At 41.9% G+C, this 15,290-nt stretch overlaps 1 protein-coding gene across 1 annotated transcript in view; it reads left to right on the top strand.

Moving 5' to 3' along the window:
- The window catches only part of LOC126259930 (uncharacterized), a 47,873-nt gene that overhangs the window by 4,923 nt on the left and 27,660 nt on the right, over positions 1-15,290 (top strand). The window contains exons 2-3 of the mRNA XM_049957022.1: positions 6,789-6,855; positions 13,386-13,438. Of these exons, the coding sequence (XP_049812979.1) occupies positions 6,789-6,855; positions 13,386-13,438 (120 nt within the window). The remainder of the gene's footprint in view (positions 1-6,788; positions 6,856-13,385; positions 13,439-15,290) is intronic.

Here is a 15,290-nt window from a genome sequence, read left to right as displayed (position 1 = left end):
TTTTACAGATCTTCAATTTTTTTCCATTCTTCTGTGTATTATTTTGTCAACAAATTGGATGCATGAGCTGTTAAGCTGATTGGGCGATAATTCTCGCACTTGTCAGGTCTTGCATTCTTCGGAATCGTGTAGGTGATATTTTTCCGAAAGTCAGATGGTATGTCGCCAGACCCATACATGCAACACAACAGCTTGTATAGTAGTTTTCTTTGCAGTTCCTCTGATTATTTTAGAAATTCTGATTGGATATTATTTATTCCTTCTGCCTTATTTGGTCTTAAGTCCTCCAAACCTCTTTTAAATTCTGATTCTAATACCGGAGTTCTCTTTCTTCTTTTCTCATATCATAAAAAATCTTCCCCCAAGTAGGAGGTTTCAATATACTCTTTTCATCTACCCGCTTTCTCCTCTGCATCTAATAGTGGAATTCCCGTTGCACTCTTAATGTTACCACCTTTGTTTTTAATGTCACCGAGTTTTTTTGACTTTCCTACATGCTGAGTCAGTCCTTCCCACAATCATTTCTTTCTCGAGTTATTCACCTTTATTCACGCAGCCATTTCGTCTTAGCTTCCCTGCAGTTTTCAGTTTATTTCATTTCTAAGCAAGCTATATTTCTGTATTCCTGAATTTCTCTGAAGATTTTTGTATTTCCTTCTTTCATCTATCAGCTGAAGTATTTCTTTTATTACCGATAATTTCTTCGGAGTTACCTTCATTGTACCTCTGTTTCTCTTTCCAACTTCTGTGATAGCCCTTTATAGAGATGTCCATTCTTCTTCAACTGTACTGTCTACTGAGCTACGCCTTGTTGCTGTATCTGCAACCTTAGAGAGCTTGAAGCATATCTCGTCATTTCATAGTACTTTCTCATCCGACTTTATTGCGTATTGATTCTTCATGACAAATCTCTTTACCTTCACCCTGCTCTTCATAGTTACAACATTTCGAAGTGAGTCTATATCTGCTGCTGGGCACGCTTAACAATCCAGTATCTGACTTCGGAATCTCTGCCTCACCATGATGTAATCTAACAAATATCTTCCCGTATAGCCCGGCCTTTTCCAAGTATACTTTCTCCTTTTGTGATTCGTGAACAGAATATTCGCTATAACCAGCTGAAATTTATTACAGAACTCAATTAGTCTTTCTCCTCTCTTATTCACTGTCCCAAACCCGTATTCTCCTGTAACCTTTTCTTCTACACCTTCCCTTACAACTGCATTCCAGTCACCCATGACTATCAGATTTTCATCTCCCTTTCCGTACTGTATTACCATTTCAATATCCTGATATATTTTCTCTGTCTTTTCATCTTCAGCTTGCGAGGTCGGCATGTATACCTGAAGTATCGTTGTCGGTGTTGGTATGCTGTCGATTCTGATAAGAACAGCCCCATCCTTGAAATGTTCACAGTAACAGTTCGCATTTCCGTTTTAGGATGTTCTAGCTTCCCTGCCAAGTTCAAGCTTCTGACATTCCACTCCCAGATTCGTAGAACGTTATCCTTTCGCTGGTTGTTCAACCTTTTTCTCATGGTAACCATCGCCCAACCCCCCCTCCCCCACCCTCCATGGCAATCCCATCCCAGAGATCCTAATGGGGAACTATTTTACCAATGGAGGGATCATAATGACACTTTTTGAATTATGATCCACACGTCGTGTCGATACACATTATGTGTATTTAATGCAGTGGTTTCCATTGCCTTCTGCAACCACATGCCGTTGATCATTGCTGATTCTTCCGCCTTTAGGGGCAGTTACCACTCCAACCACTCCAACGACAAGATAGTGTCCTGAAACTTTGTCTGGTCCGCCGCCCTCTTTGACAGGACCGTTTGCCAAATGAAGGTGACTTCTTTTGCCAGAAGTCTTCAGCTGCTAATGCTGTTTATTATTCGAAATTTAGGCGGTGGTAGGTTTGGAATCTGAGTTCGTAGACGTTTTGAATACTAATCAAAAACGTGTACTTAGGAGCAGATATAAACTGAATTCACAATGTAGTAGTGATGCAGAGTAGGTTGAAGTTTAAGAGGTTAATCAAGAATAATCAACACGCACAGATGTGGGATAACGAGATACTAAGGAATGACGAGACACGCTTCAAGTTCTCTAAGGCTGTAGACAAAGCAATAAGGAATACCTCAATAGAAAATGAATAGACATCTCTAAATAGGGCAGCCACACAAGTTGAAAAACATAGGTATGAAGAAGGCAACATCGAAAAAAACCAAGGGTAAAAAAGAAATAGTTCTGTTGATCGCTGAAACAAGGAAATACAAATAAGTTCAGGTAAATTTAGGAACACATAAATAGAAGTCGCTTAGGAATGAAATAAATAGAAAGTGCAGGGAAGCTGTGACGAAATGGCTGCATGAAAAATGTGATGAAACCGAAAAAGTAATGATTGTCGGGTGGACTGACTCAGCATACAGGAAAGTCAAAACAGCCTTCGGTGACATGAAGAGCAAGGATGGTAACACTAACGACGGGAATTCCACTATTAGATGCACAGGAGAGAGCGGGTAGATGGAAAGAGTACATTGAAACCTTCTATGAGGGGGAAGATTTATCCTGATGTGATAGAAGAAGAAACAGAACTCGATTTAGAATAAATAGGAGATCCGGTATAAGAATCAGAATTTAAAGAGGTTTGGAGGACTTAAGATCAAGTAAGGCAGAAGGAATAAATAATATCCCATTAGAATTTCTACAATAATAGGAGGAAGTGGAAACAAAACGGCTATTAACGTTGTTGTGTAGAACGTATGACTATGGCGAAATAGGGGAAAGGTGCCTATTATGAGATAGTTCCCTAATATGAGACACCCCAACTGCGCTCATATTAGTGGTTGCACTCTGGTGGACAGTTTCTTAAACACGTCTATTGCGTGCCAGACGACGACACAGCGAATAGGGCGCCATAGTTGAGCCGGACACAGTACGTAGAGGTTGATACAAAATTTCTTGTGTTTGGAGTTTTTGCGACTCGGTGTTAATATTTCAGCTTAAAGGTGAGTGGATAGTACTGCACTCTTTTATTGTTGTTATTTGTGACTGTATTACCTGTAATTATTGACAATTAGGTTCACTTTCCAACGAAAGTTGTTAGCAAGTGTGTGATTCTTTGTGTAACATGGCAAAATTCCTATTATGCGATAGTATGGGGATCCAAATACGCAACAGTGTCGCATATTACGATACCTATCGCATATTGGGGGAACTCGTTCTCTCACGATTTGTTATATGTAATTTACGCAATACTATCATGAGATAAGAATATTTTATCATTTATTGTAGTAAACTTTTGGCAACTGTGTTTATTTTAATTCGATTAAATTATCATAAACAGGAATTACTTTCACTAGTCTTATGATCAGAAATTGGAATGTTTTCTGGAACTCTCTTCCAAGGCAGTATTTTGCTCAGAAGTTGATCAATATTACTCCAAATTCAATGTACTCCGTTCACAGTGCTTATAAAAAATTCATCGGCATGCTGACGCTCTTCATGAAAGAGATGCCAAAAACGAAAATGAAACTACTGACGGTGATGGTCAAGCTGTCAGCCCGGCAGACATTTGACTTCTCCCACACATCGCGAAACCACCTGGAGATCGTCAAATAGGTCAAACACCCCGTTATTGCTCTGCTGCGTTGCTAACTTGAACTCCTTATGTGAAGCAATTGCAAGAATCTAAACAGAAGAAATCAGAGGCTGAAGCTAAGAAAGCAGCCAGAAAGTTATTTGGGGAGAAGAGTGGAAAACCTTCAAATCGTAGACCTAAAGCAGAATAATCGTTTAGTGACTCGGCATCCGATGTCAATCTTGATGACAGTGGGTATTCAGACAGCAGTGATGACGATGACGCAGAGTGTCTGTTCTGTACTGGACGCTTTTCTGGAGAAGAACACGGGGAGAAATGAGCACAGTGCACGCAATGTTATCGCTGGGCTCATGAAGATTGCGGTGTCACAGAAGACAATATTGTTTACCCCGAATGTCGTAAATATAAATGCCTCTGAGCACTATGGGACAACTTCTGAGGGCTTCAGTCCCCTAGAACTTAGAATTACTTAAACCTAACTAACCTAAGGACATCACACACCTCCATGCCCGAGGCAGGATTCGAACCTGCGACCGTAGCAGTCGTGCGGTTCCAGACTGTAGCGCCTAGAACCGCTCGGCTACCACGGCCGGCTGACGTAGAGTATCAAACGTAGGCATTAATTTGAGGAAGAAATTTCTGAGAATGTACGTTTCGTGCACTGCATTGTATGGTAGCGAAACATGGATTTGGGAAACCCAGAATAGAAGAGAATCGAAGCATTTGAGATTTGTTGGTACAGACGGATGTTGAAAAATTAGGTTGGCTGATAAGGTAAAGAATAAGCAGATTCTTCGCAGAATCGTAGTGGAAAGGAATATGTGAATAACACTGATAAGGAGAAGGGACAGGATGATTGGATATGAATTAAGACATCAAGTAATGACTTCCATGGTACCAGAGGGAGCTGTAGAGGGCAAAAACTGTAGAGGAAGACAGAGATTGGAATACATTCAGCAAATAATTGAGGACGTATGTTGCAAGTGCTACTCTGAGATGGAGAGTTTAGCACAGGAGGGTAATTCGTGGCGGGCCGCATCAAACCAGCCAGAAGACTAATGACCCCCCCTCCACCCCGCTTCCCCAAAAAAAAACAATGTAATAAAACGTTCCACCTCAAAATCACTTCGTTGTCGTTGTGTAAACGCCTGCCACGCAACTGTTTCTTGATCCGAGGACAGATGAAGTCAGTGGTCAGACAACGGTTGATAGTCCAGGGACACTGTTTCCGTGCAGAATAAATTGGTTCATAGTCGTGGAACAAAGCTAGTCTGACACAGCTATAAAATTTCGACTGCTTGCTCATTTCGACGGTATTCTTGATTGGTAGTGAGTAGTCGTGGGAACCGGGTGGCTCCGACCATTCTCGTGTTCAAATTGTCGTGTAAGATTTTGAAAACTGATGCATGACTGATTTTTACTTTCTCAAGTTTCTGTCGATTTTGATGGACCCGTCTTGGTGCTCCATACGCTGCACTTGCCATGCGACTCTCGGTTAGTCGTCGTGGTTTTCCGCCATTTAGTTTCCGTCATTCGAAATTGTTTGACTACAATGGAAGCACACATTGATGATAGTGAAGGTCTTGTAGTATGGAACATCAGTTCAATATTTATCAAGCTCTGTGGGGGCGTTCATCATGCAATGTGTTTTAATCGATTAACCTAACATTCCATTGGCAGCTGATTTCCATCATCAACATCGGTATGTGCTGTGACTCCCGTGGCTATAGATTAACGTAGTCGTTGTGCAGTGGAAGAAAACTGCCTCCGAAGAATCTTAAGAAATTTCTTGCCACTATTGAAACACAGTACACGTTGATTACTGGCTGGAGGTTGCTATAACATAGTTCGTCTTCCCACAGGTAACGGATCAGGGGATGGGGGTGGCGAGTCGAGGAACTGAACATTCCTCGCTGTGTCTTGTGAACACTAGTGTGGTGTCTTCAATCATTCTGCTTAAATATGCCATTCAGTGTGCGGCTCATCAGTCGTATCGCAGCAGTATTTACCTTTTTCACCACATACTGGTTAATAGTTCAAATGCTCACTATTGTGGTTGTGATATAGTAGCCGTTGTGGATATGGTGGTATATGGATTCGAAGTGCTCGCCATCACATTGTGGTGATCACCACGACATCTTCTGCCTCTGTCGCATCAACGTATTTTTCAAGGGAAAATTTGCGAGATTGTTCATCAATGTTATCGAGTTTTCCGAATATTCTCGAATGTTCTAAATTTTCTACAATAGTCTCGAATGTTCTAGAATACAACCTAAAAAGACACATATCGCATTGATCCGTATTCCGGCGAAGTCGCCTTAACCAACGAGTTGCGCAAAGTACTAAAGACTTAAGGAAAAGGAGGAACTACGTAGACAAACAAAAATTATGTGAGCAAACATTTTCACCAAAAAGAAGGTTCAGCAGTTCATGATAAAACGACAAAAGTGGAGTACTACACCAGAAGAAGAAAAAATATTTTAACCCACTGATACAACGACAAATCAAGGCGAAAGCGTAAACTTCTCAACCTAATTCGTACATTCCGTCAGTGCTCCTTGCATGCCCCCACAAAAACTTTTAAACAGCGCCATAGAGGAGGAAATATTAACCTGAAAAATAAAGGCAGGTCCGTAGTCACATCAAAAGTTCCAGTTGTTTGAATTAACTTACCATTCTGCTTTAAAAGGCTCCAATTTCTTTTCATTTCTATTCTTCTTCTGAACCTACTTCTTGTGTTGGCGTCGTAGCGAAGCGGGTGGATTCCGCCATTGCTCTACAAGATAACTTAACTGTATAGGAGTCTGATTCTAACCGTTGGTTAGGTCGTAGAATGTTCACGTTTTGGGCAACAACAAAACTTGTTCCTCTTTGCATCCAAAGGCAAAAAACCGAAGCTAGGTTTTAACAATATACTTTGAATAAGTTAGATGCCTTACAAATGACGAGATGAGATGATTAACTGCACATTTCCTTCCAGTTCAGAAAAATAATGGAAACAAGATCAAATAAATAATAATAATAATAAATAGTATAAGGTTGTTAAAGCTACGAGCAGGCGTTCTACCAGGAGAATTTAAACATGTCTCGCATGTTTCTTTCAGTAAAGCTAGGTCCCGCTCTTTTGTGTGCAATCAAAGCAGTTTGTATATCTCACACTGCGTCACTGTCTTTTCCAGGCAGACGAGCCAGACCTGACAAAAGCAGTCAAGGATTTAAAGGACTGCATGGCTTCTGAGAACCTAGGTAAGTCTACATCTCTTCGGATTTCCATGTTCGTGAGCTAAGATGGCCAGAAAAATGATTTCATCCTTGAGAAGCATCCGTATGTAGGCATGTACAAACTGGAGATAACATAAAACACATCACAATGGCGTATTCTAAGGCGAGGAGAAAAGAACATTGACCAAACATAAGCGATTTTCATGTGACATCCTGAATGTCAAGGATCAAGGCAGTTATGTAGATGCAGTACTTCCTAAAAGCATTGGACTCCGTTACACAACTAAGTTTATTAACAAGACTAGGATCCTATGGACTGACAAACAAAATTTTTCACTGGGTTGGGCATTTGTTCGCACATAGGTAACAGCATTTTATCATTGGTGGAGAGGTATCGATAGAAGTACAAGCAACTTCAGCCATGCCCCAGGGGAGTGCATTGAGGGCCTTGTTGTTCATGTCGCAAATCAGTGACCTGCCAGACGATGTTAATAGGAATCTCAAATTTTTCGCAAGTGATGTAGTTTTCTATAGTCAAATATTGCCTGAAAAAAGATACAAAAACATTCAGTCAGATCTTGCTGGGACTTCAGTGTGGTCCTACGATTGGCAAATTGCTTCAAATTTATAGAAATAATAAATTATGCGCTTCAAAAACCGGAAAACAAAACACGTATTATCCTATGAGTACAGTATCAACGACTCACAATTAGAATCAGTAAACTCATAGAATCATCAATAACGATTTGTAGGAATATGAAATGGAATGATCACAGATGCTCAGTCGTAGGGGTTCCGCTCCCGATAGTTGAGTGGTCAGCGCGACAGACTGTCAATTCTAAGGGCACGGGTTGGATTCCCGGCTGGGTCGGAGATCTCTGCTCACGGACTGGGTGTTGTGTTGTCCTACATCATCACTTCATCCCCATCGGCGCACAAGTCGCCGAAGGGGCTTCAAATCGAAAGACTTGCTCCCGGCGAACGGGCTACCCGACGGGAGGCCGTACTCACACGACATTTACATTTTAGTCGTAGGGGAAGCGGGTGGCAGACTTCGGTTCTTAGTAAGATGCCAGGAAAATCGAGACAGTGTGCAAAGGAAATTGCTTATGAAACATTCGTGCGTCCTATCTTAGGGTATCGCTCAAGTGTGTGGAACTCGTACAGAATAGCACTAACACTGGATATTAAATGTGTAAAGAGAAGGACGTCACAAACTGTCACAGGTTTGCTTAACTCACAGAAGAACGTTACAAAAATATGAACAATCACATTTGTCAGATTCTTGAAGACAAATGAAATGTCTCACGGAACTAGTTTTAAGTGAAAAATCTAAAGACATTCTTCGGACCGCTGCGTGTCGCTCCCTTACGGGCTGTGAATTCGAAGTTTGAGGTATTAAAGCAAGCACAGAGGCATTTAAGGAGTCATTATTTCCGCGCTCGATGCGCTTTTCCAGTTGGAAGAAAGTGTAACATACTCTACCATGCTAAGCACACTCTGCCCTGCACTTCACAGGGGTACGCGGAGTCTAAATGTAGATATGGTAAGCCTTTATTTGAGCATGTAAAGGTTTCCACTGCTGTGAATGGTAATATGAGGCAAAGATTTAGAGAAAGATTACAAGTAGGAAATAGCCTATTATGCTAACATAATTATTTGGGAATTCTCTGATTGCAAGAACAAAAAAGTTGAGATGGTATTATTAACCTGAATCAGAAGATGATATGAACAACCTAAGCCATTTGAAAGAGAAACCCCGAGAAAGACCTACGGGCATATGAGATACGGACAGGAGGTTGCAGAGTAAGGGTTGATTATGAAAGACATCTTATAGAGAGAAAGATACAGTAAAATATATCGAATGTCAGAGTAGCTGGCACATGACAGAATACGCAGAAAGATAATGAAAGGAAAGATGTATTACCCAGAAGGAAGGGCCGACCTCAAACTAGATGGCTGGTAACGTGTTGGCTGACCTTACGAAGTCTGAGATCCGACGATGGAGGACAAAAGTAGAGTACACAAGTATGCGGAGGCAGGGGGCTAGGCCGATCAAGGACTCTAGTGCTGAAGAAGAATGAACAAATAGTTCTCACGCCAACACAGTTTGTATAATCATTATTTGAATGACCAGGCGATTGGAGTAGCTGCGTTTGCAGTTGCAACGTGAAAACAGAAAAAAAAAATCAAAACCGAAAGAGGGAACGGAATCTGAGCTCTAAATATAGGCTAATGAGACAAGAAATTTGTTTCGTCATTAATAAGCTCAGGAAGTATAAAATATATTCACAAAATTAGGATTTTTGTCAAAGGAGAAATGAAAAGATGTATTTGAGACGTTTGTCACTCGTTACTCCTTTAACTGTAAGACAAGATACAAACATATGAGAGAAATTATAATACCATGGGGAATATTGGCAGGGGCACTAACATATCTCTGCGACTGGAAGGGCCGACCGCTGGTGGCCGAGCGGTTCTGGCGCTACAGTCTGGAACCGCGCGACCGCTACGGTCGCAGGTTCGAATCCTGCCTCGGGCATGGATGTGTGTGTTGTCCTTAGGTTAGTTAGGTTTAAGTAGTTCTAACTTCTAGGGGACTAATGACCTCAGCAGTTGAGACCCATAGTGCTCAGAGCCATTTGAACCATCGACTGGAAGGAGCCATCAAGACGTCCAAAACTTCCACCTGTCCTTCACTTTTCCCATCATTTCCTAAAATTTGTTCGCAAGGATTTTTCTTTGAGAGAGACGATACCTTGCACTGCGGGAGGATCATTTGCTTGGTATTTTGGCAGCACTGTTGGTGAGGGCTCCCCGAATATTAACCTCTGTTAGGCTATCAAGAAAGTACTGTCTACTTAAACTGAAGCTTTTAGGACAAATTTAAAGCTGGGCCTTATATTGCTTCCCTACGTAATCGCCACTCAGATATGCACTAGTGACCCAATACACTATGGCCACTGCTCACCGTGAGACTGAATGCCACTTGCTCCGTTGCCAGCACGTGATATGGTAAGAAAACTGTATAACTGGGGCAGAGACGAATGGCGAACCATTTCGCGACGCCAATGGTGGTAAATGGGGAAATCCATTTACATGAGCGACTTTGACAAAGGGCAAACTGTTAAGGCCCCGCGCCTGAGAATGAGCTCCTTGGAAATGGCGAAGAGCTGTTTACGTACTACTGTCGTAAGCATCTATGGAAAGTGGTTGAAGGACGACGAAACCACGAGCAGGCATCAAGCAGTTGGGCTTCCGTGTCTCATCTCAGAATGTGGAGATCGTAAGCTTGTCCGCTTCGAAAAGCAGGATAGGCGGCGATCTCGTCAATGCTTCCATGGGACCAGTGTTGATAATCGGTCACCACGAGAGTCGTGGACCAGGTGAACACTGCAGTGGACCACCTGCATCCTTTGGCGCTAGATGTCCTTTCCGACGGCGGCGTTGTTTTTCACCAGAATAACTGTCCGTGTCACAAGACCAATGGTTTCAGGAGAGTTATACTGAAATTCTGGCATCTAATTCGTGTGCTCTGAGCCCCGAGAACACATTTGGGATGTAAGTTACGGGAATTACATAACATGTGCGTGGACATCTTGTACCACACATGCGCGCCGACTGCGTGGACGCGCCGGGGATCGAGCACCCACACAAGTAATCTTGTGGCGGCACCGCACAAACAAATTTTTTAGTGTGATAAAAACAAAATTAAATAAATATTTCTCACTTGCTTTTATCAAAAAAGTAATGAACTATTAAAATACTGAGATGCAAGTTAAAATTTATGACCTGTAAAACATATCAACCAAGGCAAAGGCAACCAAGCAACACACTCCACAACCAAGCAACACAATCCACCGTCCGTTGCCTTTCCCTTGCCAAGTCAAATGAATTCCCCAGAAAAGCAGTCGCGTAACACCGTGAATGGAATCCCATCTTTACGGCTTGCTTCATTTTTCCTTACAAAAGAAAAGCTACAATACGCCCACGCCATTCGTGTTTTAAAAAATCTGCCTGCCAAAATTGAGCAATAATAAAGAATAACCCGAGATACAAGGAAGCCGACTGTTACAAAATGGTTCAAATGGCTCTGAGCACTATGGGACTCAACTTCTGAGGTCATCAGTCGCCTAGAACTCAGAACCACTTAAACCTAACTAACCTAAGGACATCACACACATCCATGCCCGAGGCAGGATTCGAACCTGCGACCGTAGCGGTCGCGCGGTTCCAGACTGCAGCGCCTAGAACCGCTCAACCACTCCGGCCGGCAGACTGTTACAGACTGCCTCAATAGTTATTTTTTTTTTAAACATACCAGCGGTGCGGTTTAAGATTTCAGTGAAATTGTTTTCACCTAATCTGAATTGTAATCGTTTAGTTTGTTGAAACAATGGTTTTGATGGACGCTGGAGCTTATATTGTAGATTCAAAGGGTATTACCGCATTAATAGCTAGTGCAAAGTAGATGTCACCTGACATTTTCGCAATTTCCAAACGTTGCGCGATTACTGGAGGCATATGGAAAGCTGAAATACTATACTGAGAATTGCTTCTATTCACATCTCTTTGCTTGTATTACATGGGATTTTATAATAAACTCCATTAAATTCCTATTTCTATCTCTCGTAATGAAAGTTACGTTAGCTAATTTTAGGTTATACATTTTGTATTAGGGAAACAGGCGGGCCCGTATCGCTTACGTTACGCCTCTGGTCTGTCGATTCGTCCAAGTACATTTGAACCTGAGTTTGATTTCATTTCCGTTGCCTTTAAGTCACCTGTGTTACCGAGAGAGCTAGGGCAGTCTCAACGTATGCTTATACACTGAAGAGCCAAAGAACCTGGTATACTGGCCTGATATCGTGTAGGACCCCTGCGAGGACGCAGAAGTGTCGCAACACGACATGGCATGGACTCGACTAATGTCTGAAGTTGTGCTGCAGGGAACTGATACCATGAATACTGCAGGGTTGCCCATAAATCCGTAAGAGTACTAGGGGGTGGAGATATCTTCTGAACAGCACGTCGCGAGGCATCCCAGATATTCTCAGTAATGCTCATGTCTAGGGAGTTTGCTGGCCAGCGGAAGTATTTAAACTCAGAAGAGTGGTCCTGGAGCCACTCTGTAGCAATTCTAGACGTGTGGGGTGTCGCATTGTCCTGCTGGAATTGCCCAAGTCCGTCGGAATGCACAACGGACACGAATGGTTGCAGGTGATCAGACAGGATACTTCCGTACGTGTCACCTCTCAGAGTCGTATCAGGGGGCCTATATCACTCCAACTGCACATGCCCTCCACCACCTTGAACAGCCCCTGCTGACATGCAGTCCATGGATTCATGACGTTATCTCCATACCCGTACACGTCCCCCCCCCCCCCCCCGATACAAATTGAAACGAGACTCGTCCGACCAGGCAACATGTTTCCAGTCATCAGCAGTCCAATGTCGGTGTTGACGGGCCCAGGCGAGGCGCAAAGTTTTGTATCGTGCACGAGAGGGCCTTCGTCTTCGAAAGATCATACCGATGATGTTTCGGTGAATGGTTCGCACGCTAAAACTTAAGGATGGTCCAGCATTGAAATGTGCAGGAATTTGGCGCAGGGTTGCACTTCCGTCTCGTTAAACGATTCTCCTCAGTCTTCAGTGGTCCCGTTCTTGCCGGATATACTTCCGGCCGCAGCGGTCGGAGATATGATGTTTTACCGGATTCCAGATCTTCACGGTACACTCGTGAAATGGTCGTACGGGAAAATCCCCACTTCATCGCTACCTCGGAGATGACGTGTCCCATCGCTCGTGCGCCAACTATGACGCCGCGTTCAAACTCACTTAAATCTTGATAACCTGCCGTTCTAGCAGCTGTAATTGATCTAACAACTGCGCCAGACACTTTCTGGCTTATATATAGGCTTTTATGACCGCAGAGCCGTATTCTGCCTGTTTAGATATCTCTGTATTTGAATACGCATGCCTGTATCAGTTTCTCTGGTGCTTCAGTGTAGTACCGGTATATTTACTTTACCACAGTACAGATCTTTGTGACACCAGCAGTGTTCATAAAAGATTACAAATGGAAAGTAATAATTTTAAAAATATCGAGAGTATCAAGAAAACATATGTTACATTCCGCGATTGGTATGCACACACAAAATTTTTGGAAAGTCGACGCCCTGTGTGCCACATACCTCAAGAAAACTAAACACTGCTATATCGTTTTCCAAAGTGGACCAACATATTATTAAGCAGGTAGTCAGAGTGTTTTGGCTCATCAGTGTGTGTGTGTGTGTGTGTGTGAGAGAGAGAGAGAGAGAGAGAGAGTGAGAGAGAGAGAGAAAAGGGGGATGGGGGAGGGTCACAAAACTATTTTGAGCAGTTTAACATAACTAAAACTAAGGATTCCAAGAATTCTACAGATTCTTTTAGAAAAATGTGCAACTGCCTTTGTGCCGTTAATTATTTTTTGCGTCTTGAACAGTGTTCCGCGCTGTGAAGTGATCGATATTTGATGTGCAATGTCTCTGATTGCTGCTTTTCCTTGTCTGCAGATAGTCTGGATGGCCTCAAAACCAACGAGGAGGCCACAACAACAGAGGAGAAGGTAAGTTAGTCAGAGGAGCCACACACTATAGGCAAACTGATCCGTCGTCCTAGAAGAATGTACCTTAGTCTGCTTTATGTAGCATTCCATCCCAAGAAGTATGGAACGAAGTTTAATATTAAGCAAAGTTAAGTGTCATTTAGGCATAATTAATCACCACTTTTACAATGCTTAATTACGATTGGGGTGATTACATACAAAATAAGTTTTAATTTTATTTCTCTCTTCCTTCCTACTCGTTGTCTATGATCGGGTCTGTTGGCCTTTTTTTCGTCAGTTGCTAAAATTACCACAGAGCCGTATTCTGCCTGTTTAGATATCTCTGTATTTGAATACGCATACCTGTATCAGTTTCTCTGGTGCTTCAGTGCGACGAAATTTCTACCGACAAGTGAGGGAAATGACAAAAATCTTGAGAGGATTGGTGCAGTATCTTCCAAGTCGTAAGTTAATCGCAAACTGACTGACACTAATTTTATAAGGCAAAAACTTAACATAGGCTCGCAGAATTTGAGCACAACGCCCACACTTACAATCTCGCATTTCCCGCAAGAATTTTGTCTAGACAGAAACTTGTTAATGTCAGTAATTTTATAATTTGCGTAGTAATTTTGGCAAAAACCTGAGAAATAGGTTACATGAATATAGTACAGGTTATTCAAACCTTACTCAATTTTACAAGTCAATATACTAGATTACGAAAGTTTTTATCGTCAATAACTTAACAAAGCATTTTTTGTAAAATAAAAATTTTGCTTTGAAATATGTAGAAAAAGAGCTTTTAACTGATTTACGTCAAACTTAATAAACCTACCTTTCATCTCTGTAGAAATTTTAGGTAATACATACTTTGTAGGTACCGAAATATGACTGCATTTCTTAAAAATGGTTCAAATGGCTCTGAGCACTATGGGACTTAACATCTATGGTCATCAGTCCCCTAGAACTTAGAACTACTTAAACCTAACTAACCTAAGGACATCACACAACACCCAGTCATCACGAGGCAGAGAAAATCCCTGACCCCGCCGGGAATCGAACCCGGGAACCCGGGCGTGGGAAGCGAGAACGCTACCGCACGACCACGAGCTGCGGACTGCATTTCTTAAATAGAGTGTTTTTACTAAAACTAAGTATACTGTTTGAATCAGTAGACTGCTACCTGAGTACTGAATAATAATGTTTATTATGAAACATCATTAATAGCATTTCTACAATTTCTGGAATACATTGATTAAACAGTATGCATTTATTAGACACTGTAAAAGAAATGTATTGTGTGACACATTAGTTTCCCCTTTTGTTTTCAATTCATTTTTTTTAATAAAGGATGTGATGACGATCAGTTATTACAATATGTAAAACATACTTGACAATAGTTCGAAACAAATGATTTCATTACTTACAACACATGCTGAATGATATACGGGATTGAACATAAATATGAGAATGCATCGAGAACCGCGTCATGTGTAGTTTGCATTATATCGGAGCTAAGTGAATTCGAACGAGGGCAAATTGCTGATGATCGTATGGTGGGTTCTTTCGTAACCACGACTGGCAAAGTGTTTGGTGTTTCAAGGGGCACCGTGTCGAAAGTCTACAACGCATACAGAGAAAGCGCAAAAATATTATCTGTCAAGTCACAAGGATGAAAGTGTGTGGTGAGTGATCTTTCGGACAGTCATTGAAGAGGATTGTTACGATTAATAAGAAGATAACAGCTCCAAAAGTCACTGCATAACTGAATGTCGCGAACGCTGTCTCACCAAAACGTCACGAAGAGAGCTCCAGAATCAAGTATTTGTAGGGCGAACTGGAATTAAGCAAATGTCCCTAAGAGGAAAACATC

This window comes from Schistocerca nitens, chromosome 5 (genome assembly GCF_023898315.1).
Source record: "Schistocerca nitens isolate TAMUIC-IGC-003100 chromosome 5, iqSchNite1.1, whole genome shotgun sequence".
In the NCBI taxonomy this organism is placed as follows: domain Eukaryota; kingdom Metazoa; phylum Arthropoda; class Insecta; order Orthoptera; family Acrididae; genus Schistocerca; species Schistocerca nitens.
The sequence above is the reverse complement of the archived record's forward strand: the minus strand, read 5'-3'. Positions and strand labels throughout refer to the sequence as shown.